The sequence below is a fragment of the Psittacula echo genome (assembly GCF_963264785.1).
Source record: "Psittacula echo genome assembly, chromosome: 1".
Classification (NCBI taxonomy): domain Eukaryota; kingdom Metazoa; phylum Chordata; class Aves; order Psittaciformes; family Psittacidae; genus Psittacula; species Psittacula echo.
This window is the reverse complement of record NC_137735.1, coordinates 30,768,688-30,795,774: the sequence shown is the minus strand read 5'-3', so window position 1 is coordinate 30,795,774 and position 27,087 is coordinate 30,768,688. Positions and strand designations below refer to the sequence as shown.

The 27,087-nt window shown below is 41.6% G+C and overlaps 2 protein-coding genes across 2 annotated transcripts in view; one reads left to right on the top strand and one right to left on the bottom strand.

The window, feature by feature from the left end:
* The first annotated feature begins 2,229 nt into the window (after nucleotides 1-2,229).
* Nucleotides 2,230-19,089, top strand: LONRF1 (LON peptidase N-terminal domain and ring finger 1). Its single transcript, XM_080638930.1, has 12 exons — nucleotides 2,230-3,113; nucleotides 9,262-9,380; nucleotides 10,692-10,814; nucleotides 11,399-11,545; nucleotides 11,989-12,205; nucleotides 12,291-12,381; nucleotides 13,237-13,351; nucleotides 13,934-14,055; nucleotides 15,222-15,380; nucleotides 15,490-15,652; nucleotides 16,044-16,196; nucleotides 17,732-19,089. The coding sequence occupies exons 1-12, from the start codon at nucleotides 2,483-2,485 to the stop codon at nucleotides 17,888-17,890; spliced, it is 2,199 nt and encodes a 732-aa protein (XP_080495056.1). The 5' UTR covers nucleotides 2,230-2,482; the 3' UTR covers nucleotides 17,891-19,089.
* Nucleotides 19,090-25,993: 6,904 nt separating this feature from the next.
* Nucleotides 25,994-27,087, bottom strand: part of PAICS (phosphoribosylaminoimidazole carboxylase and phosphoribosylaminoimidazolesuccinocarboxamide synthase) — a gene marked incomplete at its 5' end in the record, with an annotated part of 39,585 nt that continues 38,491 nt past the window's right edge. The window contains one exon of the mRNA XM_080631175.1: nucleotides 25,994-26,905. Coding sequence (XP_080487301.1) covers nucleotides 26,739-26,905 — 167 coding nt within the window. The 3' untranslated portion in view covers nucleotides 25,994-26,738. The remainder of the gene's footprint in view (nucleotides 26,906-27,087) is intronic.

Here is a 27,087-nt window from a genome sequence, read left to right as displayed (position 1 = left end):
GAGAACAGCATGTATCACAAGCATCAGGAGACAGAGAGGGGTTACTGTGACAGTAAGTACTGCTAGCAGAAAGCGCAAGCTCTGAAGAAATGGACTAAGATTTCTACAACTGGTGGGAGCAGTGTAAGATGTCAGGCTCCCTATTCATCTATTCATCCATCCTACTCCAACTCCCTTTCACTGTTTTCAGTTGTCTTGAAGAGAAAGATGATGGGAAAAAACTCTTCTGATCCAAGCCCCCAAGGTTGGTAATGCCATGAGTACTTTGTTTCCATACATGGGGAATTATGAAAAGTAGCTGACAAAATTGCTGGAATTGTCAGTATAAATGCTAATGTATGAACTTGCAAAGGAATCATTGGAAGTGGCAACAGTGGAAAGAAAGAGGTTTTCATTTCTTCTTGATCTAAATTGCTCCTGCAGAGGACAACCTTAGAATCCTAACTCCAGCGTTTGAACGAAGTTCCACAAGCCCTTGAACTTTGTCCTGTTTTATTTTCCTTCTCTATTTCCATAGGTAATCTAATCTAAAAGGCATAGTAAACTCCCGCTCCCTTTAATGACGGTCCACAGTACTTCTTTCAGTTTTACTTCTATCTAAATTCCCTGCTTATCTCCCTACACTTTGTGAAGGGTCAACTCACACCTGACACGTCTGAAACAAAATTCATAACCCACTAAAACCATTCATAATAATTCAAAGCACTTTACCTCATCCTGCTGCCATTCAAGTTCACACTACAGGCATTTCTTACTTTGATCTTTCCTTAGTCTGTCACTTCTTAACTCACCTCATTTTTCGAAATTAATTACCTTTCCCATCCATGTTTAAAACATACCCATGTTCTCTCACATATTTCAATCATTGTAACACCTTTTTTCTTTGACGTTAGGAACATGAAAGACAACGGAAAGGCAAAAGATGCAGTATAGGGTGACTGAGTTCAGGCAAACCACCTGGACATAAATCCAGACAGCATCTTCAGAATCATCCTCCAGCCTGTTGTATGTGAAATACAGCCGAAGACAAATCCTTCCTTTCATAAGGCCATAAATTAATTTCCCTGACGTGTAAGCTTTGCCTGGAAGGTTTTAGAGGAATATTTAGAGGAACTGGTATATTTACCTGAGATTTCTGGATTTATGACATCTTCTAACTTAAAAAAAAAAAAAAAAAAAAAAAAAACACCAAAAAAAACCACTTATGCAAAAGACTTTACGCTTTCATTTAAGCTGACATACATCTGGAAACCCTAAACGTTTCCCTACCAAAATGCACTGTACTATTTTAGGTCCAATAGGTCTGGTACTTCCCCAGAAGCGCTGGATCTGCTATTTTACACTAGCGGAAAAGTGTTTACTGCACCAACCGGCTGTAACGGCAGATGCACACGGGTTTGCAGAATGAAAACCGGACTCCATCCCACGGGGACGCTACACAAAGTGCTGGAAACGGTAGAGACGAGGAATAAATACACAAATCCTACAGACAACGAGCTTTTGCCTCGTCTTGTAACTTTCACCTTATCGCGTCCTCCATTAAAACTCTTTAACAGAGAAAGACAAGGAGCCAGCCCAAGCGGCCGGAGTGCGAGCACCAGCCGCTGGGAGAGAGAGAACATGCGTCCACGTACGGGCTGCCCCGCAGGACCGGCCAACAGCTCCTCCGGTGCCGCGCAGCTACAGCCCCCCCCCCCCCCCAGTGACCCGCTGGAGACCCGCAACCCCGCCCTGGCGGCTCCACCCCTCCGCGCCCGGCTGCTTCCCCCGCTTCCTGCCCGCCCCCCAGCCCCAGCAGCGCCGCTGACTCCCGACCCTCGCGGCCGCCCTCACCAGAGCGGCGCCGCTCCCGGGAGCCACCCCGGACTCCGCAGGCCCGTCCCTCTGCCCCGCAACCAACCACCCGCCCCCCCCGCCCGCCTTCCCCCGCCGGCCTCGCTGCTCCCTCCCACTCCGCCGAGCCTCGGGGCGGGAACGGCCGCAGTGGGCACGGCACCCCCCAGGCTTCCTAGACTTCCCTTACGGACCCGCCCCTCCTCACCCCACGTGACTCGCTCCCCGGCCGCCCGGCGCCAACCCCGCCCCAGTACGGCGCGCGCGTGGAGCGGTGTTTTGTAACCTCCCTCCATGTTGCGGCCCCGCCTCCCCCCCCGGGGCCGCCGCCCGCAGCCAATGGGCAGCCCGCGCGGCGGTCAGCTGACGCGGCGTTTTATGTAAGCCTAAGGCTGAGGGCGCGCGGCGGAGAGGTTTGAAAGGGGGGCCGCGCGCTGCCGCCTTACTCGCGGGGCGGGGGGACCGTGACTCCGGGACGCGCGCGCGGGGGCGTGCACGTGACCCCCCCACCCCTCTTCCCTCCCCTCACGGGGGTGCTGTGCTTCCTCCTCCTCTTTCCCCCGCCCCGCGCCGTCAGTGCCTCAGCGCGGACCCGAGCCCGGCGGCCGAAGCAGCAGCGCCACACCCCCTCGCCGGAGCCGGCCAGCCGATGGCGTTCTCTCCCGTGGCCGTGGGCTCGGAGATGTCGCCGGAGCCAGCCGGTAGTGGGGCCCCAGGAGAGGAGGCGGATGGAGCGCGAGAGTTGCTGTTGCCGCCGCGACTGGGCGAGAGGCTGGTGCCCGGGAGCCGTCTGAAGGAAGTGGTGGGCGCGTCGCTGGCGCCCCTGTGCCTCGGGCCCCTCGCCGGACCCCAGCGCCTCGGGACCCTCGTGGAGTGCTTGGTGCTGAACTACCGCCTGCGGCAGGGGCTGGGCTGGGGAAGGGGCCACGGGGCCGCAGCGGAGAGCGGGATCGCGGCCGAGGGGCCGCTGCGCTGCTGCGGCTGCGGCAGGTTCCTGAGCGAGCCGGTCACCGTCCCGTGCGGGCACACCTACTGCCGCCGCTGTCTCCGGAGGGAGCTGCGGGCCCGCTGCCGCCGCTGCCGGGACTGGCTGCTGCCGGCGGGGGGCACCAGCACGGCCGCGGCCCCGCTGCGGACCAGCGTCGTCCTCAACCGGCTCGCGGAGAAGTGGTTCCCGGGCGAGTGCGAGAGAGCGAGGACCGGACGCCGGCTGGAGGAGCTGCTGTTCCAGGGCCGCTTCCGAGAGGCCCTGGGCGCCGCCAGTCAGGCCCTACGAGCAGGTAAGGCTTGTGTGGAGCAGGCTCATCCTCTGCCCGTCCCGCGAGCTCCCGTCCCGTTCCCCGCCCCAGCTCCGGCAGGACCGTGGTGAGGCACGGCTGGCTCGGGGGGTCGCAAAGTGTGGTGGGGTTAGGCGGGTGTGTGTTTGCTTCATGCCCTTCAGCCCCTCTCTCCTGCTGAGGCTGTCCGTGATCGAAATGGACTATAAAGAACATCCGAAGTTTCCTCGAGTTTGAGAGGATTTAAGGGACTTCCCTCCGTAGTCTGGCGGAGTGGAGAAGGGACCGATGGTAGGACGCGAGGCTGTTCGGAGTTCAACTGAGCGTCAAGCCTGGTAGTGGGGTATGCTTCAGAGGTGTTGGAGGAACGTGCAACACAGGTTCTTCTTTTTCTAGTATCCCCTCCCGCATGCTTTCGTGAGACTTGTTTTCAGAAGAGTTTGCGGGCTTTGTTTTGTCTTGTGTTTAGTAATCGCTGCGCACAGACAAGAGAAATTCTCTTGCTGTATTTAACCTTGTTTCCTGAGAGAGACCTATTTTCAGTCTTAAGTGTCACCAAGACAATTCCCAGCAGGCCGGGCCCAGTTGCATAAGCAGACAGGCACGGAGGGGGACAGGTTGTGTAATGGCAGTGACATCATGGGTGGGTGTGGTTGGAGTTTTATAATATAGCCTTGAGAGGGTGCAAAGGCGGGAGGTAGAGCCACGCTTTTGGACCGACCTGTATCAGGCGCAAGGCTTATGCCTGGTACCGTGAGCGCTTGAGATACAGCCTGGTTTTCAGAGTTTAGGCTTTGTAGAGGGAATCAAATTTATATGTTTGATACACCTAGGTGGATCCAGTGACACATTCCTTTGTTGTTTGTATTTGACAATGGAATGTAACACCTGGTGACCTGTAAGGCTCCGTTTGCGTTTGTATAATTTTGCTTCTGTTCAGAAACTTGGGAATTAATATTTTCACAGATTAAGTGTATTACTTTTGTGCAGTTTTCTGCAGCGGGGAGAGAAACAAAAGCTTGCATAAGTCTAATCCTTCCGATCTGTTCTGGGGAGATACGTTAGAACTAGTTCCATAATAAACTGGTTTTAGTGTAGGTGGGATTAAATCTTAGATACGTTTTATAAGCCTTTTGGCAACCTATTTTGAAGAGGCTCAGTTGTGGCCTTCAATTCTATGTCGTTTGCCAAGGCGTTTACACAGTGTAGGATATGGGGTGGATGTGACCTGAGAAAGTGGCTGCTCTGTTTCAAACCTGGGAAGTGAAAGAAGCAGTTGTGTGTCCTGAAGTACAGCATTGACTCATACAGGTCACAAAGAAATGGAGTCAAAACTCAGTGGCCTTTAGGGTACAAACTGATGAATCCATTCTTGATCACAGATGTTTGCAGAGGTCCTGTTTCACATTTCAGGATTGCTTTGAAAGAATAAAAGATAAAATTAATTCTTCTGTGGAATTAGCAATACCATTTGGATAGCTATAGAGAAAGGATTTTGATTTTTTTTTTTAAGCTACTTCTGAAATTTTTAAAATTAAATTTGAAATTAAACTTTAAAATGGCTTTAAAATTTGAAAATAGTGACCAGATATGATGTTTATCCAAAATTTTATTACTCAGATTCAGTATATGTGCTAGAATTAAGTGGTAGCAGCTCAGTTTAAGATCCTTTGTACAACTATTTCGTCTGTCTCCAGTCCTGAGAACTATCAATATTCAAAGTATTCTGGTAAAGATACTAAAGAACTTAGTGAATCAGAATGCAGACATACATTAAATGTGAATTTAGAGCTGTAAGCTTACAATTATAAACAACTCACAATCAAGTGATTTCAGACCAGAGGAGCACTAATTAGTACCTGGTGGTATACTTTATATCTTCCTCCAGAACCTGAATCTTGAAAACATTTAGAGGTGGAAAAGCCGTAGCATAAGAAATGTATTCATGTTTAAAATAATTCATGTTCTGTTTCAGTGTTTTCTCAGTGTTCATCTCTGTTTCTTTATAATGCAAATAGTTAACAATGTAAATCTGATGTCCTAAATAAGACATTGGCACGAAGCCTCTACTGAAATGGCATCTTTTTATAACTTGCTTACATTTCTTGAAACATCTGAAAGGGAAGTATTTGTATGGTGCAAAAGTGACTTTTGAAAAGCGTGAGGAATGTTAACATTCATATGGTTAATATATTCCTTCCAGAGGTTGAAATAAAATAGTTCAGTTAAATGAAGTCCATTTGATTAAAATACAAGTGCAGCTTGTCTTTAATCAAGTATCCTGAAACACACAGCTAATACACTTGAGTTTGGTCTGAATCACAGACTCGTTCCTACTGGAGTGGGTCTCTGGAGGTCTGTTGACCAATCAGTCTCCTTGTTGAAGCAGAATAAGCGTTGAATTCAGAGCAGTTTGCCTAAGCTTTTGTGCTGCTGGATTATGAAAACCTATAAGAATGAAGATTCCACAGCCTCTCTGAGCAACCTGCTCAAAGATTAATTATCCTCATAGTGAAAAATTTTCTCCTGATTTCAAGTCTGAGTTACCCTTTATAACACTGTCTCTTCTTGTTCTCCTGTGCACTAGAGTCTTCCAGGTAGCCTCCTCTTGGATTGTGAAAGGCTGTTAGGTTCTCCCAAGGTATTTGGAAATAGTTTTCCACTAAACAAGCCCAGTTCTCGTAGCCTCTTCTCATGGGTTGTGTGTTCCAACCCCTGATTCTTGGGGTGACCCTATAGTACATTATTAGCAAATACTGTGTCCTAAAGTTTCTCTGCATTATGATGTGCATTTATTTTGAAGAATTTGATATTTTATAATCAATCATCTAAAAAGCATGCAGGATCAGAGCAGAGATGGTCCATTTATTGGTATGCTTGTGTTGGCAGTAGCCTGAAGCAGATGGTATTGGAGTAATATAAAAAAGAATGCATATTGAGTGGGGTTTTGTGTGTACACCTTTGTATACTTCCCTATTACTGTGATAATACCTTGTACACACAATTTTGCACTTACAGTACTTGGTGTCTTATTAAAATAATTTGGTTTTGTGTATGCTATAAGTGAGTGATTTCTGTATTTACAATATATTGGGTTACCAAATGTAAAATTTGAGCACAAATTGTGTTCCTGCTCTGCTTAGTCTCTTGTCTAAGGATTTGAAATAGTTTTGCATCTTCCCTTTAGGTGGCAAATATGTGCTGAAACATTGTAAAATTATGTTTACACAATTGTACAGCCTAGAAATTAAATTATGGTTACCAAATTTGACATACAAATTTAGATAGAATCATAGAGTTGTTTAGGTTGGAAAATACCTTTAAGGTCATGGAGTCCAACTGTTAACCTAGCACTGCAAAGCCCACCACTAAACTATGTTCCAGGGTGCCACATATATGTCTCTTAAATACCTCCAGGTGACTCAGCCACTTCCTTGGGCAGCCTGTTCCAATGGTTGACAGCCCTTTCTGGGAAGTTTTTCCTAATATCCAATCTAAACCTCCCCTAGTGCAACTTGAGACCATTTCCACACGTTTTGTGCTTGGGAGAAGAGACCAACCCCCACCTCACTACAACCTGAATTCAGGTAGTTGTAGAGAGCAGTAAGGTCTCTCCTGAGCCTCCTTTTCTTCAGGATAAGCAATCCCAGTCCCCTCAGCTGTTCCGCATCAGACTTGTGCTCCAGACCCTTCACTGTCTTTGTTGCCTTTTTCTGATGTGCTCCAGCACCTCAATGTCTCTTGTAGTGAGGGGCCCAGCGCTGAACACAGGATTCGAGATGTGGCCTCACCAGTCCCTAGTACAGGGGGATGATCACTGCCCTGCCTGCTGGCTAGGCTATTGCTGATACAGGCCAGGATGTTGTTGGCCTTCTTGGCCACCTGGGCACAAGCTGGCTCCTGTTCAGCAGCTGTTGACCAACACCCCCAGGTCTTTTTCTGCTGAGCAGCCTTCCAGCCACTCTTCCCCAAGACTGTAGCATTGCATGGGGTTATTTTAAGCCAAATGTAGGACCCTGCACTTTGCCTTGTTGAACCTGATACAGCTGGCCTTGGACCATATATCCAGCCTGTCCGGATCTGTCTGTAGAGCCTTCCTGTCCTCAAGCAGATCAACTCTCCTGCCCAGCTTGGTGTTGTCTGCAAACTTACTGAGGGTGCATTTGATCCCCTCATCCAGCTCATTCATAAGAATATTAAACAGAGCTGGCCCCCATAATGAGCCCTAGGCAGCACCACTTGTGACTGGCCACCTTTGTCCTTGCAAATATTTAGATCTAATTTGTTACGTGTATTGATCATTGATTGGCAGTGTTTTGTGTGTGTTCAGCAGCAGAGGTGGGGTCCCACCCAACTCCTTGGTTTAGCTGTTTTGTACTAGTTAAATTGGAATCATGCTTTTCTGTTTTAAAAAGAAATAGACAAAATGTCCACCTGCTGTAAAGTTTAACTCACATTTTTATCTTCAAGCTACTTCTCACCTCCCCCCCCCCCAAAAAAAAGAGGCTTGGAGTTCCTCAGGTTATGCTATACACTTGAAAGTCTGAAAAAGAGGAGCTCCCTCTGATAATGTGCAAATAGGTAGCCTATCAGAGAAAAAAAACCCACGCTTAACTGCTACTTCTGAAGGAAAGAATTTGGTTTGATACTAGCTCTGCTGGATGCCAAAGAGTCAAATACAACAGCAAAAATGGTATGAAGCATTTGATCTGAGCTCTCACCTTACCAGGGCACCAGGCTACAGCACTCAGAAAACACAAAGCCACAGGAAAGCAGGCTTCAGCATTGTTCTGCTTGCAGAATTAGTATTTAAGTCAGAGAAAGACAGTTTCCCAGACTTCTGCTAATACATTTTATTATGTCTAAAATAAAGTATAATAAACTGAACAAACTGGGTTTGGGAATATTTGTATTTGAAGGGAAACTGTCGACTCGAAAGACAGACAACCCAAATTGGAAAAGCTTTAGTTTCAGCTGTGAAATCTTCTGTGAGTTTTGATTTTCTTAGGTCTTTCTTTTTCATTAAGGTCTTTTTATAATGTAGCATTGTGGATCTAAATACAAAGCAGTATGTTGGAATATGTGAGAACATTGACCAGCCTGGCTTTTAAATCTAAGACAAGCCGATGTTGAGAATTATGAAAATTTAAACTAGACATTTAGAATAGACTAAGATAGAATATCAAGTGGAAATGATCCCCTCCCAAGAAAACCTTATTGAAACAAACTTAAAGAGCTACTTAATTTTAGTATTGTTTGTAGTAGACCAATGTTTGATTTACTCAGTGAAAAAACACAGGTGTATTTAAAAAAAACTAAATCAAGAACAAATCAGTGTGCTGGTATTTTTTCCAAGCAACAACTACTATTGTGTTATGAGAAGCATAATTTTAGTGGCACGGAGATGGTGTGTTTCGCATTTAGAAGCTGCTTTACTAAAAGTGCAAAATGTTGTATGTTGGACATGAGAATTTTACTTGAACGCATACTAATGTTTTCCCATTGCTAAAGTTCCACTAGTACGCTTACAACAGGGCTGCCAGCTGATGTTAAAGGCTTTCTGATGTTGGCTGTCTCTTCTCATACCACATAGTGATAAAGCCTACTTCTGGTACTTAGCAGAGGGGTACCATTGCACAAGCGGCATCTGTATTTTCAACCATAGTTGAAAGGGTTTGGGCATTATAAAAGCAAATGACAGTCTACAGGAAAACTTGAACTTTTGAAAGCAAACTTTGTAATGTTTTGACTTTTTAATATAAATACAGTGATTTCCCAGATTTCTGTGGCTTTGAACAGGTATAAAGCTAAAGTCTACATAGTCTTCAAATTTTGTTGTCACAGCAGTATTGAGCAGTACTTTATTCTGTCAGCCTCAGTGCTGGATCTTTTAAAATATTTTTCTCGTTGATACAAGATACATTAGAGGGTGTAAAATTCAGTCTTTAGCTTGAAAGACATGACTCCAGAATTACTGCCACCTTTATTACTGAAAGGGGATGGGAAAGAAAGGGGGTGGGAAAGAATGCGCTCCGTTAATTTTGAAGATATTGTACAAAAAAGTGTGATTGTGACATATCAGTATGAAAGCATATCTGATTTAAAATTACAAATTTCTGAATTTAGAGTGTTACTTAATTTTTCTCTTCAGACTCCAGTGACTTGATGTTAAGAATTTACAGAGCTGAGTCATATGTTGGCCTCCAAGAACATAAAACAGCCATAGAAGATCTGAATTTTGTTATTTCTAAAATGCCAAATTGGCCAGAGGTAAGCTGATATGAACTCTTCGTTTATCAGTATCTGGTTTTATCTGTAAAATTAATTAATTCTAAATTATATTTGCATCAGGTTAAGAAGCTAGATCAGCTACCTTAAATGCTATCTTGTAAGACATGCAAAATGCTAACAGGTATCTTAAAATCATTCCATAAATGAGCCATAAACCTGGCTACTGATGAGTACGACAGGTTAGACTCGATGACTATACTTGGAGTTGGAATAGTTTATGGTGTTGTAACCTGTAACTGCTAGGGTTTGGGGTTTGTTTGTTAATTTTTATTAAATAAGTACACTCTGCTGGTGCAGCTTGGAAAGTTTTTCTTCAAAAAGCCCAAAGAAACTCAGTGGGAACTGAACTTTGTAAGTAGTGCAGGCAGCTGGGGAGTCAGTGGCCTTCAGAATTGTGAGGTACTGCATATTGCAGTGCTGTCTGAACTTAGTAGAGCAGGAGCAGCTAGATCTTGCCACACAAGGGGAGATGAATGCTGCTGTCTTGGTATCTCGTGTGTTCTGCATCCTACTTTGTGCCTCTCAGTGTTGGTAGTATTGTCTGCCTTTTTCTTTATGTTTGGAAAGAAACCTCACTTTGCTTAACTGAACTTGGTTTGATGGATTCCTGTAACAGTTCTTAGAGGATAAGGAAAGTTGGAAAACAAACTGTCTGTAAGAGGAATTTGTTTTCTTTCAGAGGAAATAGTATACAGATTTTTTTTTTCCTGGCTGTGTTCAAAAATAAAATCTAATTGGAGGAAGCAATTCCAAAAGTGCTTTTTTCTGTGCTAAGAATATAAATTAAGATATATGTAAGGGATGCATGGTTGTGTAACGTGTGGATTGTTTTGTTTGTAGTCACCCTTCTTCCAAGCTAGAACCATAAAGCTTTTAATGAAACAGAGGGCAAAAAGTGGTATCCTGTAAGATGTTGTAAGAGGTCATGTAATACTTTGCATTTTGTGTCCCTCTTCTTCCCCTCCAAGGGCTCACAGAAGGGGAAAGGTAAGGCCTTTTGTGATTCAGCTGAAACTAGTCGGGATTTTAACCCTTGATGTAAGCCAAAACAAGTTAACTGTAAGAAGACAGAACACCAGCCTATCCCATGACTATTTTCAAGCTCTGTAGGGGATGTATGTTAGGCAAGGCATAGAGATCATCCACACTGTGCACAGCTGAAGTTTGTTGGAAAGCTACATTATTATTGTCATGGAGGATTCTGATTCTACCTGTGTTGTAATGGCTGTAAGATGAATATTGCAGTTCTGCATACTCTTTTGAAATGTCTTCATGGTATGTGTTTTTCAGGTCTACTTCTGGAAAGCAAAAGTGCTGCAAGACTCTGGCTTTGTAGGTGATGCCTTACAGCTGTTTCTACAGTGCTTAGCTCTTGATGAGGACTTTCTTCCAGCCAAGCTAGAAGTGGAAAGGGTAATTTTATTTATGACACTGGATTGCAGTCTCTAACTTGATTCCTTCATAAAGCTCCCATTGTAGTAGACTTTGAGCATCTAAAACTCTTCAGTACATAAAAAGAAGTTTCAAGTGGCAGATAAGTTCCTTTCAAGATATATCATACAACATTGAAGAGATAGTCCTAATGTACACATTTAACATGTCCATCTTAACAGTACGTATGCTTTTGAAATTACTAAATTAAAATCTAGAGAAACTGAAAAGTGGGCAAGTTTAATATTTTAAGTTGAACTTTCATGCCCGAAGCACAACAGTTTTTCTTTGATAATAAAAATTTATGTTGAAAGAGCTGCCTGATACTGAGCTGATAATGTCTAACTCTATTTGAAGAGCTCACTCACTTGTAATCGAAAAGATTTCTAGATAAATTTCTTCTTAGTTGTATAGATATGTAGGCTTCTGCTCATTCTTAGCTTAAATAAAGCTTTATTTATAAAGATACTGTCATGTAAAGTAACTTCTTGTGTATGCAATTTTACAATAAAGCTATATCTAGATCCTTTTTCATTGTTATGAACATTTAGCTGTTTGTTTTCTAGACATTGTGTGATGTCCTGTCACCAGAAAAGTTACGAGAGAGTCTGAAGGAACCTGCTTGGAATTTACCACATATTCGAAATAAACCTTTTATACTTGGTTCTGAGGTGACTGAGTCTTCTGGCAACTTAGAGCTTTGTCCTGAACAGGTAACCAGAACTATAGGATAACTTTTAAGCTGATACACAAACATCAGATGTTCTGATACTCTTTATTTGTTATCCTAAATGCTGACTTTCTGTAACTGGCTAAATTGGAAGAAAGAATTGTGGTCTGGGCATAATGTATTTTTATTTGGAGTATTAGACTCCTTATTCCAGTGAACTACTTATTAGAAAGTACTGAGATTTGATATTAGAGACTTGAAAATCAAAAAAAATACAGGTTTTGTTCTCTTTGAAGCAGATGATTTTTTTTAAATTGTTAATGCTAAGCAATTTTGAGTATTGCGTTGACTTACCAATGTCTTCTAATTAACTAATGAACTAACTGAGGGTATCAGTTTGGCTTCTATATCTTTTCATGTTCACATCTTGCATAGTCAGGTTTGTGTTACTCTCTAAGTACAGTTCAGTTCATCTTTCCATTATAGAGTTTAGGAGGATCAGATGTGCTGGAGCCTGTCAGTGGAAGCTTAAATCGTGCACAGTCTGCCCATGCTCTTAAGGAAGATGGCTTAAAGAGAGTGTCTTCTGAGCCCCTTCTTTCTGGTCAAGAAAAAGGTGCTTTTTTAAAAAGAAAGCTCTCCCTCTCAGAACAGGATACAGTTGTATGTGAAGATGGAAGAAACAAGCACAAAAAGCAAGGAGGTAAACAGTCACTTACTTTGAAATTCAAAGAATTTACTGTGATGTACCCTTCTTTGAAAGAATATTTTATATTGCTTTTCCTTAGAAAGTACAAAAAGGGACTTGACATTGGCTTTTGGAACAATTCCAGAGGATTTGATTGATGTATCAGATTTTGAGTGCTCTCTATGTATGAGGTAAGATTTTCTTCTCTTTTCAGTATTTCTGTGATAGATGCTTGGCCACATACCTATTACTCATATAAACTGAGGTACTCACAAGTTGTGATGAGTTCTGACACCCGTCAATAATTTTCAGTCTCTGTATCCCTGAAGTTAAATGTATATTTAAATGTGTCACTTGCTATAATTCTGTATAATACAGCATGATTTTAATCAAGTTGCCTTTTAAATTAAACTTGGTATTGTTAATTGTTAACCTTAAAAGGGTAGGGGGATTTGCGGTTAAATGGGTTAAGGGTTTTTTTTCAGTCAGTAAAACTATTTAACTTATTTTGGGAAAGCTAATGCTTTAAAGTATTGCATGTGAACCTCATATTTGTCTAGGAGATACAGATACTCCAGAATGTTAGTCTACTTAAATGTAGCTGATGCATTTGAAAGCTCTTATTGAGTTGTCTTGTTTTTCAGAATAAATACCTTAAAACTTCTGGTGTATACTAAACTGTCTATAGTTATGTTACTACTAGGTAATACTGCTAATAAATCAACTTAGCTCCTCAAAGAATCACTTAATTTTACGCATTCTGAATCTCTATGTAGTGAGACCAAAATCTTTGTACAGTGGGATGTTTGGAGTGTTGAAACATGTCCAGATTCATCAGAAAAAAAAAAAAAAGAAGAGTGGTGCAGTGCCAAATGGAAATAAACCGCAGTATAGGGGGAAAAGTAGAATAAGGAGACATGGCGTTAATTTTCCTCTGCTTTGTTCTGATCCATAAGTAGTTGTAAAAATTGAAGAGGTTGATCAGTGACTTTTTAAGCAAAATACACACTTGCCATGGGATTTAACTTATAATACCTTTGTTTCAGGCTATTGTTTGAGCCAGTGACAACCCCTTGTGGACATACTTTTTGCAAAGGTTGCTTGCAGCGGTGTTTAGATCATTCTCCTCAGTGTCCGCTCTGTAAGGAGAGTTTGAAAGAGGTACTGTTTCTGAGTAAAGCTCACAAGTACAAATACTGTATCATTTAAAAGGCTGTTTCACGTAAACCGAAGAACTTGGGTTCACTTGGATTATGGATAGCTACTAACAAGGAAAAACTTGAGACAGACTTTGTCAATAAAAGTTGATTAGGTTTGCACCAGGGTCTTAGATGTGTTGTGTTTCTGTTACCATCCACTTTATTGGTGTAATTAAATCCTGAGTGTTTGTAAACTTTGGTAACTATTCAGCAAAACCTCTCTGTTATTTTTATACACTTTCCTTATTATATGTCTGTATAGCCTAGGAAATCAGTTCTGTCTCCTGAAAAGCATAGAAATACAAACTGGGTTAGACACTTGAGTTGTCAGATGCTAAGAACTAAAATGAAGAATCTCATTTTCAAATATTAGAGGACCATTAGGCGCTAAGTAATAAAATAAAAGAACTTCAGAGCTGTAAGCTTTCACGGGTTTAATTCATGGCATGTTTTATATATCATGGTTTTAAATAAAAGCTTAATTTTCTCAAGCCTTTTAATATATATGAAAAGAAATATTAATATATTTTTTAAATACTTACAGTACCTTGCAAGTAGAAAATACAGCATCACAGAGCTGCTGGAGGAATTAATAATGAAATACTTATCTGATGAATTATATGAGAGAAAAAGAATTCATGCTGAAGAAACCGCTGAACACTCAAAGTAAGCCTTGCTGTCTTTTATCTAGGAAACCTGAGAGATTAGTATGGAAATCCTTTTTAGAAGTGTTTTATCATTTTTGTGGTTATTGATAATGGCATATTATGGATGCAAGAAGTACAAAGACATGCTAATTTTGTGTCTTAAATGTGTGTTTCAGAAAATTAACAGTTTCTTAACTACTGTGGAAATAAAAAGAATATCACACTGATGGTAGCAATGTGAAGCTGTCCACAAAATATGCTTGCCTTTCTGTTTCTTTTCCTTTGTGCACTGTTGTGGAGCTTCAGTTTTAGCTTTGCTGCTGTTAATGGAATTGTCCTCTTCAGTTGGCTACTGAGTCTCAATTTCTTTCAAAGCAGTTTGTGATAGACGTTAGTTGCATAAAGATAGATGAGGTGAAAAGAAATTGTTGGGATTTTTTTGTAATCTTGGTGTTTATCTGTAGCAGGGTTCTTCAGGTATACAAAGCATCAGGTACTGTAGACATGAATATTGGAAAACTATTTAAAACTACAGCTCAGATGCAATTTATGTAGCAGAAAGCATGGATTTAGAATTATGTTTTGTAGTCTGAAAGGTATTGAAATTAAATACTTGCTAATGTTTTAATGGCAGCGTGTTTGTGTCAACTGTACACAGTTGATAAAATAGCATGAAAAATATATTGTGGTTTTCAATTAGGCCTGCTTTGGCATATTGCAAACTAAAAATTATACCCTGGGTTGCATCTTGTGATCTGGAGTCCATTGTTGAATCTAAATGGTGACCTAGCTACTCTTGTAGTAACTGCTACAGCTTTCTAGTTCCAGGAAGACTGAGGGCATAAAGGCTTGTGTGGCTTAAACTAAGACAAAAAGAAAAAAAGTGACTAACACCCCTGTCCCCAAAACAAAGCCCTTCATGTATTGACTAGATACTCACTAACTAAACAACTATGAGGCTGGCTTACTATCCAGTACATACTTTAATCAGTACGTAGCTGTTCAGTCACTTTAGTATGGTCTTCTATTGCTTATGAAAGGTATTACAGTATGCTTATCATGAAATTTGAAAAGAGTGCTTTATGACTTCAAATATTGCAAACATTCTGAAAAAAATGTATTGTTTGGGCATAGTTCTCTGCTTGGGTTTTTAAGACACTCATTTCTTTTGATGTTCTCTTGAAGCTTGACCAAGAATGTTCCAATGTTCGTTTGCACTATGGCATATCCTACTGTGCCTTGCCCTCTGCATGTGTTTGAGCCAAGATACCGACTAATGATTCGTAGAAGTATGGAAACTGGAACTAAACAGTTTGGGATGTGTATAAGTGATTCTCAAAATGGGTAGGTTTATATCCTAATTCTTCTCATCTCTTACTTTTTTTTTTTCTTTTTTAATTATAAAAGTGTCCAGAAGTATGTAAGTGCATTACTGACAAGTTCACTTTTCTAGTTTTGCAGATCATGGATGCATGCTGCAAATCAGGAATGTTCATTTTCTACCTGATGGACGGTCTGTTGTTGATACAGTTGGTGGAAAAAGATTTAGAGTTTTACGGAGAGGGATGAAAGATGGTTATTGCACAGCAGACATCGAATATTTGGAAGATGTTAAGGTACCCAGAATGCTGTCTAAATACTTATTAGTATTAATAACTCTAGATTTTTTGCTATATTTGGTCTTAGGAGCTCTGTTTCATAGTTTTTGGTCTCTAGACCACTGGAAGATTCAGTGGCGACACATTGAAGAAATGGAAGCTAGCTTAATTTTCTGTTATAATAAAGGAACAAAGAAATTGGAGGGGCTTATTTGAGCCATAGTTTGAAGCTGTAACTTTTAAAAATATCATGGGACTTCTTTACTATTAAGTCATTAGCAGTCAAGGTTTAGGAGAATGCAAGAAATGCATGTAAATATAGTTGAAATGGAATGTTTCTTGATTTTAGCTCAAACACCTTAATTGTTTCTTTATCTCTAAGGATATCTTCATAACATTCCTCCTATAGGTTGCTGATGAAGAAGAACTAAAGAAACTGAGAGAGCTTCACAATTTTGTTTACAATCAGGCCTGCAGTTGGTTCCAAAACTTAAGAAACAAATTTCGCACTCAAATTCTTCAGCACTTTGGGCCAATGCCTGACAGGGAGGAAAATATACAGGTGAGACATCATTTAATACCAATTATTAGGTGTTTATTTCTAAAAATAAAAACCCTGTTAAAAACTGCTAAACATTAAAAGAAAACCCCCACTTTATTCCCAACTTCTAAGGCAATAAGGCTTGCATCTTGTTTCTCTTACGATGAACAACAAAAGGCAATTCTGTCACTGTTCAACAGTTTTTTCAGGAAAGGGTGGTATGCTGCTGTGGAGATCTATCTAGTAAACTTGGAACACTGTAAGTTCCAGTAGCATTTTAAACTGTTGGGTTGTGCAAAGATGGTAGAATTCAAATGGAAAAAACCCTTTAGTTTCTTCCCTTTAGTTTCTTTGCAGTATTTGGCAAAGAGGTAATCACAAATAACACCTTCCTCCTTTCTGAGCTAGTGCCATGCAGCTGCTAGCACTCCTGCAGCTGCTAGGATTTGACAAATGTTCCTTAAGAAACTAGCTGCAGCAATATTATTTTAATGGTTACTGTAAACAATTAATGAAAGTTGGTGAGATCCTGAGAGAGTGGAGGCTGGAGAAAAGCAATATTTAAAAATATGTAAAATTTGGCTTTCAAAGTGGAATTGTATATGAAGTGGGATGTTAGCCTGTCCCTCACCCATCTGGTACATACATACATACATTAACCGATCTGGGAGGAGTGTAGATGCTGTGGAGGCCAGTGCATGAATTCAGAAGTGATTTTAAAACAATTTAATTAAAAAAAAGAGATTTAAAATAGCATATCAGGAAAGAGAAATAAGTGCAAAACCAGTGTAACTGGCAGGGCAGCAATACTGTGGGTATGTACTTGAGGTTTATAATAGAACACAAATGTGTCAACTGTGATCCAGATGCAAGAGCGGAAATGTCATCCTGGAGTGTTCCACTACCAGCAGTATTTTTGCAAGTCATTTGAGGTAATTAATCTCTGTAGTGACAGGACCTCTGCTGAGTAGTATTATGTCCAATTCTGGGCATCACATCTAAGGCTTGGTCTAGATAATTGAATAAAGCACAGGAAAGAGTTCCACAGTATGTTTTATTAATTTAGAAGAAACTGATTAAGTAATCCTGCTCTGTCTGGGAACTAATAAGAAGGGAGTGGAACTGGGAGGTGATAGAGGAGTCCTCCAAATGTAACAAAGACAACTGTAATGAAAACATTAGGCTTCAAGAATATGCAAGCCTGAAGAACAACATGACAGGTAGTGGATTTAGTTTTTGTCAGGGAGATTTGTTATTAGGTGACTGTCCTATAGTTAGTCATCTTTTCTCAAGGAAGCTACGAGCTTCCTTTGTTGTCTTAAAAAGAACTGCTTTATCAAACTTAGTTTAGGCATAACTTAATTTAACTTCTCAGATGGGGAGGGATCAGAAGAGATCTCTTCAAAACCCTTCTGATCTCATAGATCTGGAATTCTCTAGTTAATGTCAAACCTTAAACTAGTCTTTGTCATTGATGACTTTGTCTTTTGGTGACTTTGTGTTAGTCAACTTACACTACGTTCGTTATGGGTAACCAACTTATCTTTTATTTTTAGGCAATGCCAAATGGTCCTGCTTGGTGTTGGTGGCTTCTAGCTGTTCTCCCGGTAGATCCCAGATATCAGCTGTCAGTGCTCTCCATGATGTCTTTAAAAGACCGCCTGATCAAAATCCAACATATACTCACGTATTTTTCTAGAGACCAGTCCAAGTGACTAACTGCACGAGTCTTCCTCAAAAGTTACTCCGTTCTGGTTGTAATAGCAGCTGGAATTTTTGCTGCCTTTGCACATCTAGCACTGGTTTGAGAAGTGTAATGGAACTGCTTTTTCTCTCTTCTCCCCACCCTCCCAACTTCCTAAACCATGTGGTTCTTTGAATGCACCCTTTCTTCATCTAAGAGAGAAGACCACTGATGATTGCACAGTCAATCCAGCTAGATACGTTTTTCACATTATCTGCATTAAAATTTGCACTATGTAGAAGAGAACCTTTTTGAAACTTGATAATTTTAGCCACTGACTTTTTCAAGCTGTTGGAAGTGCAGGACTTAAGGCTGACAGTCCAAGTTTACAACATTGAGGAGGTATTAAAGGTTTGCAAATGTTTGCCTCATACAACTGTTCTTTTGCTGTTTGCACAAATATTTGAAATATAGTATTGAATGTCACTGTTGGGTATTACTACTCTTGTTGAATTATCTTGACCATGAATATAATATGGCACAGATTTTTAAGTTATCTGGTAAATGTATGCATCACAAAGCAGGTGACATTATGAACTGTTTGCTGAACTGAGAGCCAATTTTAAGGAACAAATGCAAAAAAAAGAGGTACTTCTGTCTAAAAATTCTTAAACTGTGAATATGGTTTACATACCTAGGCCTGTACATGTTAAAGAGGAAACTGAAAACTAAATGCTAGTACCAGTTACATTTCTACTGGGCTTTTCAGGCTGGCTGTTCTTCCAGAGTATGCACTTAGTTTCTAGAGCTTAGAAGAAGAAATCTTAGAGTGTTCGTGTGTGTGTGTATTGGGGATTGTGCATCCAGGATTTAAAAGCTTAAAGTTTTATTTGAACTTATTAAGTTGGTGCAAATGTGAGTTCTATGCCTTACTCATATCAATAGCAGAGCACACTGCAGTGGCAAGGTTAGCATCATGCTGCCAATAGGTACTTTTGTAATTAAAGGTTTGCATATTTGTGAATATGTCTGATACTGGCTTTCTTGTATGTAAATCATTTGTAAAATATTTCTTAAATCTTGCTTTTGCTAATATATTTAATTTTCAATAAAAGCTAAAGGTTTGTAATATTTTTTACTTTATCAGAAACTAAAAATCACTTTTCCATTTGCTTCTATTCTGGGATGTTAAGTAAATCCAGAAGCAGCTGTTTAACCTACATCAAGGTTGTGAGCACTTCATGACATAACTGGTATGTACATAATCTGTTTCTGATTATAGTACCTGTCTTAGACTGATTATGGGTCAGACAAGGTTTTTTGCTGATGTCCTGCTTTTGTATCTACTTTGTTTAACTTAAGGTGGTTTCAGGTATGAAATCTGCTTTTCTCAAAACTTTGAAGTTACGGGAAACTTGTATGTATTAGCAGGCTTGCTAATCAGATGCTCTAGCCTTGTTCTCTTCTGGAGTTTAAGGTTTGGGGTACTACAGGCAACCCAGAATCTGCTGGATCATTTTTAATGTGGGCTTCTATCTAGGGTAAATTTCCCTTTTATTGTACCAATAAAGTACTAGAAAGCTTTATTTGCATAATAGAAGAAGAAAGGACATCCTATTCCTCCACTTCAGTATGTTGTAACCTTAGAAACTTAAGCTTTGTATCACCATGATCTTCTTAAGAATTCAGGTGACAGGATTTTTTTTTTTCATGACCACAAGAAGTCCCTGTAGCCAGGCTTGAAATACCGAAATAATCTGGTGGTGATTTTCTTTCTAGCCAGGAACTTCAATTTTGAAATTGGGTATTCCGTAGTCTGCTGGAAGATGTGGTTTCTAGGTGGTTTTATACATTACCATGAGTTCTTAATAAGGCAGAAATTCAGGTAAAGTGCCAATTGGCTTGCACTGACGTGTGCACAGGGAAGTTCTACTCCTGGAGTTGTAAACCATGTAAGAGAAAACTTTAGTCAAAAGAAATGGCAACAACAAAAAAAAAAACAAAATTACAAAAAGTGAAGTTACATGCTGCAGTAAGACTGGTCGTAAGCACTACGCTTCAGTAACTCTTCCACACAGATGATCATTGTTGGCATCATAGGGAATGGTATGAAACAGAGAATGGGGAGAAAAGATTTTTAGAAGGATTTTTAAGTTGGAATTTTTTCAAGTGGTTTTGTGGACCAGATTTTGTCACTTTGTGCAGTTAGAAGGGGGCAGAACCCCTTCTAACCCACCTGAATGTTGGCATACACCTTTCAGTAAGTATCTTTGAGTCTTACCTCATGATGAGCAACAGTCAGTAAAACTGTCAACATCTCATGTTTTCTGTCAAGACATAAGGAAATCTGCTTTGCCAGGCACCACCCCTGGACCTGCCAGCAAGGGCTACCCCAAGTTAGTGTTGGGGCACCTTACTTACGGGATCATGCCTTCTGTGTTCATCATATGATTGACAAGCTGATGCAGGCACGTTCTTTACGTAAGCGTGAGAACAAAGCTAAATGTGTCTCAAAAGATAGGTGATCTCAAAATAGCCATACAATAAATGGGATGTGCATGTATGTTAACATGAGAATGGTCATAAATCTCAACAGGAGGGGTTGGAGTTACTGTACTGAGAAGTACCTGCCCAGATCTGATGTGGATTTTTCAAATCTTTCAGGCAAGGACTTCTTCCTAGTTTTGCTAAACTGTGGCCAAATTTCTTAAATTCACCAGAATTCTTAATTCATTGTTAGTATTCAGCTCTAGTCTCTTTACCTTAAGCTACTCTTAGCAAACATCATTTCTTGTAACAGCTTGGTAACTTGAGTGAGAACCAATGAACTTTAGGTTCAGAAACTTCAGTTTTCTCAATGTGAAATGGCAACTTCATGTTTCTCCATCTAGCTTGACACTTCTTTCAGAAATTGGCAAATATACAAACTTCATCACATTCTGTTCTGCAGATTGTTTCTCAGTGGGCCTTTTAGTGTTCCCAAGTTTCTTTGAGAGCAATATACAAAGGTGGATGTAAGATATGTTGGTGGGGGTGGCTATGAAACTTGAAATGATAGTAGTAGGGAGGAATGTTTTCCCTGAATCCTGTGAAAGGCTAGGGCAGATTCAAACATTGCTGAGAGGCTTTATCAGAGTTGGAAGGACAGCGTGCTCCTCCTTCTGTTTGGTAAGCCATCTAACCTGTTCATCTGAGCTCCGTGGGGTGGGATAAAGGCCTGCTAAGTACTGACATTTTACTATGGCTTCATTTGCACTGATTGCGGGTGAGATGGGGTAGAACTGATCTGCACGACTGAGTCATCTGAACAGCAGCACAAGGGAGACTTTCAGGGTGAGGCACTGCTCACTTGACATGATCAGTTGGGGCAGGGACAGTTCCCTGAGGGAATGATTGAAGCTTTGGCTTGGAGCAGGTCTTCAGGAGTAGTAGTAGGCAAACCACAGCTGCATGGCCTGCAGCTGACCAAGTCTGAGACATTGCTCTTTTACTACTGCCTCTGACTGTAGACACCTGGCCATCTACTACTGCATTTCAGATGGGAAGAAAGTTGTTCCAGTTAGTGAGTAGACAGGAGATATTTGTTTAAGGATTATTGCATCCATGTCACCTGAAATCTGTTCACTGCCCTCTCATTTATGTGCCTTTCTACAATTAAAGGGGAGGAGGGGAAAGGCTGTAAAATGTTCAGTACTTAGGATATAAGTTATTCTAAAGCCCTTACCAAAACAAAGCAAAAACAAGAGTCCATTGAGTTTTGAGCTTTGATGTTGGTGAAGTTAAGCTTCTGTGGATGGTCATGACTGCCACGGCTTTACAGGCAAAAGCTAACAGCAAGCTATCGCTGTGGATTTAAAAAACATACTTGCGCTGGTGATAGTACAAGGTTAGGTTATGTGCAGGTAGGTTGCATGCAGTCAGGAATGGCCATGAGAATGTGGCAAGGCTCTCTAGGGCAAAAAGGTTTGAATGTTAGAAGGAGATTGGTGAGCAAGTCTTTGTACTTCTAGTTAAGGGGGTTTTGTTTTGTTTGGTGAGTAAGATGGAAGAATGTCCTATATTGCAAGTGACTTAGAGCAGACTGAGCGTGCGCCTGTACTAGCTAGGAAGCTGCCCATGTGCTAGATGTTTAAGGGTGTCAGAAAAGGGAAATGATGTAATGGGAAACTGGGGACAGGGAGCTGTGCTATATTAAGACAAATACAGTCACTTTCCAATCCAAACAGAAATTCTCTGGAGTTTGGCATCTTAAACTACATAATTATCCCATCTATCCGGTGAGTGCTGGTTCCTTGCGTTCAAGAGCTTCCCGACCTGTCAGATAGGAATGTTTTCCCTTTGATCAGCATGAAGGGCTGTGTGAGGTGCTTGGCAGAGTGGGCGAGCTTCTCCCCGACGCTGCTGTCAGTGGTGGCGGGGTTTGGGGGCTTTACTGCTTCCCTCTCACTGCTTCTTTCATCCTCCCCCCCATGCCCCGGCACCGGACCGCAGCTCGCTCGACGGGCGGCAGAGCTGCCGCAGCGCGCCCCCTGCCGGATTAGCGGCTCCGCTTGCCTGCCCCCTGCTGGATGTCATCGGTACCGCGGCAGCTCCCCTGAAGCGCAACCCCGGAAAACAATGAACCTGATCCTTGATTATTCCCGATCGTCCGCTGAGATTTTGTCAGTTTGTTTGCTGTACTGTTTTGATGTCAAGCTGTCCTCCCACTGGTGGTGACATCTGTCATCGGGAGGGGAGAGAGCGAGAAAAGCTGTTACAGATAATGCTTTTCTCATGTTCCATGACAATACATCTTGATTCCTTCGTTAACAGGTTGTGAGGTTTACCTTCCATAGGGAACAATGCATCCTCTGTGTTCTCCAAGCCTAAGATCATCTCTGCACTCAGAATGTACACTTGAGGGAGTGGGTCTTTCAGAACGCTTCCAGTCTAGTTGAACTGATATTTCACAGTCCTCATTCTTTCTGTACAGAAAGACAAGGGAATCTGCCTCAGGGCTGCTACAGGACTCTGGAGGCAGCTGTAGCATTGCTGACATCCAACCCCTGCTGCAATCGTTTAAGGAAACAAATTGAAAGAGTGGAGGGGAAAAAAGGGGAATGGAGATCTTCCCTTCCTACAACTCTCTGCATGACTATGGTGGTTGCAGCACTCTTCTGAGAAGTTTTGTCCCTTTCCCCTGGTAGAGGGGATTAAATTGATCAAAACCTGGGTAATCGTTCTAACCTGTAGTGAGCACACTATACTCTGAAGTGAGTACATATGCCCCAAGCTCCTGGCTGGAACCCTGACTTTGTGTGTCCCAAATGAAGCTTCCATGAGTAAGAGGCTGTTCTGCCCTGTCAACATCTAAAAGGTCAAGATCCACAAAAGCACAACAGAATATGCTTAAGTGGCTTTGGGTCCCTCTTGTTCATGCAGCCATTGCACAGCAACTCAACTTGGAGTTTTGAATGCACATGCTTAGATCTGGAATGGAACAGGGACTTGGGAACTGGAACTGCAACCCAGTTCCAGGGTACTTAAACTCTACAGAGTGTCCAGGGTTTGTGGGTTGTTTGTTTTGGGTTTTTTTAAATCAGCCCTCTGACACTTCAAAGTTCTCCTCTCATACATAACCTTAAACAAATCTTGACTGTTCAAACAACCTTCACACCTATTTTTGTCTGAACCCAGAAATTGAGTGCTCTCATCTATGAACTTTCAGAAGCTCTGAACAGGGAAATGGGCTCTGACAATGCATAAGACATGCTGACTGCCCTGTGATGCTAACACTGCAACAGGCACCGCTGGTTTTGTTTCAAAGCATGGCTCAAGATTCCAAACACAATTTCACAATTCAGTTGTGTTGCTAAAGAAATCACTGGGGCTGAGTGGAAGTTTTTCTGTGTGTGTGAACTGCTGTCATCGCTTTCAAGAAGGAAGGCTCCAAAAGCAGGGAGCACCTTAATGCCATCTCCAAGAAGTCTCAATTGCAGCCTCTTGAGGCCTTAGATTCACTTCTTACAACTGCCCCCAGGCAGAGGATACTAAAACCATACCTTCAGTGTCCTGGATAGGTGCTTTAACCTATGAACTGTGCATGGAGCACAACTCAGTGAGATCTATGCCTGATCTCCCTCATTTTTTCAGAATGGTATTTTGGGGGTTGGGCTGTTGGGAAACAAAATGATGTTCTAAAGGTTGAACACCTAAAGCAGTTGAACACTGCTTCAGGTACAGTGTACCTAGAGCAGCTGAACACTTCAGATGTTCAGGTACGGTGTACCTGAAGCAGTGTGGGATGTAAAGTGAGTCCTGTTCTCAACCACTTCCTCTGCTTCTTGCTGTTATCTTTAAAGAACATCTACTGTTCAGCAGGTAACACTGCTAATTAGAACAAGGCCTAATGCACGGTTCCAAGTTCCACAGCAGGTGCTTAAAAATTAGATTTTCATTGCAGGTATTCCAATTGAGTTTAAAGAAGTGCAAACGAACTTCAGTAACCCCTCTATGAGACAGTTTCTGTGAAGATAAAAGCACTTTTTATTTGAAAACCTGTTGGGACAGTTTTAACATTGGCCAAAAAACCCTAAGTGCTACAAGAGCAATTTGTGGCTGAAGGAATTCTCAGGTCGTTGTTCCAGAGTAGCAGTTGGAATGCTGAAACAAAGGAAGTATTTTCATTCACAGCAAAAGCTTTGTGAAGAGCTTCCAGCTAAACAAGTCCAACACAGCACTTCAGCCTTTCCGACAACTATGTAATATCCTTGCAGACCTAACAGACTTTGCAGGTTCCATCTGCTCGCTGCAGCAATGCACTGTTGGTAGTACCTGCTGCCTCCTCATACTTCTTTGCATGGCAACCCCCTGAGCAAGGGCTTGCTTCTGAGAGTTCAGTACAGACTCCACAAAAAAACCCTGAACAGCACTCCCCATCCAAAAGCTGAAGAATGACCATCTCTATGGCAACTGGAGCACTCTGCATGCTTGTGCCCAACATAAATTGGCACCGTTTTACAAATGAAGTCAGTGTAATCAGGGTGCAAGTAATTTGAGAAAAGTAACTAGAAGCAGTAGAGTATTACAGATGTAATACTCAAACCCGTGTCTGTTACTAATCTTCATTGCACAGAGAAAGACAGCGCAGACACGGCAATGCATCACAGTGATGTGGGTGGGAAAAGCAACTCAAATGGCTGGCTGCAGTTGTGTCGCACTGTGGCGCTAAAGTTGTCGGGTCTATCACCCATCAAAGCTGCCACTAAGTGTAGTGTTGGATAAGGAGGGGAAGAAAACGAAGTGACACCATCATCTGTTGTGTGACTTCACCCTCACGTTATGTGGTTACCTACAGCTGAACTAGCCAACTGCTGCCACAACAAGAAAGGTGTGCTGCACTGTCCCTCACAGCAGCTGCCTCTGGTTTTTGTCCCAGTACAGGAAAATCAACCTCCCTCAAGACTCAGAGGACAGTTCTACTTATTTTGCTCTAGTGTATACTCTGATTGATTTAACCTCTCTTTATTTAACTCCAGAAGAGAGCACAGCCAGGGCACTTCTATACAACTACATGCAAGATGTGGTCCCTTCCTGCAAAGGCAGCCAGCAGCATTTAATCCAGTTACTCACGTTAAGGGGTAAGCCTGAGCTCCCCCACAATCAAAGCAGTACATTAGGAACAAAGCAACACAGCTTTTCCCTAAACAGCCAGGCACTTTATCAAGTAATAGAGCATCTTCCAGAAGACTGCCACCAAATACAACTGCTGTGTAGGTTTAGTGCATAAACTCTTTACAGGATTACTACCTCACTTATGGCCCCCAAGTTATGTACCACAGTGGATCACTAGTTTTCGAGTGTACTTATTCCATGAAGCAGCTTTGAATTCCATAGTTTATTTATAATTGTAAAAGGATAGATGTTACATCAAGTAATTGCATATTTGTTAGAATCATACTCGGAAGATCAGTGAGTGCAACGACAGTCGTGCTTAGATTCCCCACTTCCGTAAGTTTTCTACAGAAACAGTGCGAGGAAATAAAGATGTTATAGCTAGAGTTACTGAAGTGTACGAAGACAGTCTGACAAGATCACACAGGCGCTTCAGAACTACTGAAGGTAGATATCTGCTTGGTATTGAAAAGGGCAAAGCCTGGACTAGGCAAGAGTTATAGCAGGCAACCACAACAAGCCTGTTTGTTCATTTGTACTTATAGCTTGTTATGAACAAGAGAATTGGTGTCAACTTTATCACATCATTCCAGAAGGTATCAGTGGGGTACATATACACACACATTTTAAAAAACCAACACAGACATGTATGTATATACATTTTTTAAATAAGGCAGGTATTTATTTCAGGCTCTTAAACCACTTTTCCAGCCCCTTTTCCTATTAATATAGCATATGTTGCCATTTTATTGCTAAGGAAAGCATACCATCATTGCAAGCAGAACAGCATCAGCACTGGCTACAGTTAGCAGCCCAGTCAAGTTAATAAGGTTCAAGACATACATTATTATTATGGAAGAATATTACTGTCACAGAAATACAGAGTACTAGTTGAATTCCACTTAGATTGTACCAAGTCATTCTCTTGAAATAGTCTGTAGTTAACAGTTTACACTAAAAAGCCAAACAGTACCATTTTGGAGCAACAGAAAGGGATATCTAAAATACTACTTCCCCATCTTTGACTAAGTTGTTATATCAAAAAAAAAAAAAAAAAATACAGATGGGAAGGATGAGGACTCAGACTTCATCTGCTGCTCTGTCAATGCTTTCTCTGTAAGAAAGGATGCAGAACTTCCGTGCTCACCCAGGTGTAAATCCTAATACAAATGAATACGCACGCCATTCTCTTTGCATAACTAATGGAAGTTACTTGTTGGGATGACTTACAAGGTGCACTCTCGAAGTTTTTTGTCAGCCTGCTTCAAGGAGATCCAGGTGTTTAACATGTTGGATCGCAGTTTGGCCCACACCAAATGGTTGTTTAAGCCAAATATCTGGGCAGCAAACTGGGCAGCTCCTTCAGGTGACAGAGTAGTAGGACAGCCAAGACCTGCAGAGAAGACAGCAATGCTTACCCAAACATACTCTATAGTCAAACAAAAAACACCCCTGAAGCATGATTTAAGACAGTGGTTGGTTCAGCCTCCAGGAACTGCATGATCTAGTTTTAAAAGCTAGTCAGGTGTCATGCGTTCCACTACTACTACTACTAACATGACTGCTTCACAGCAT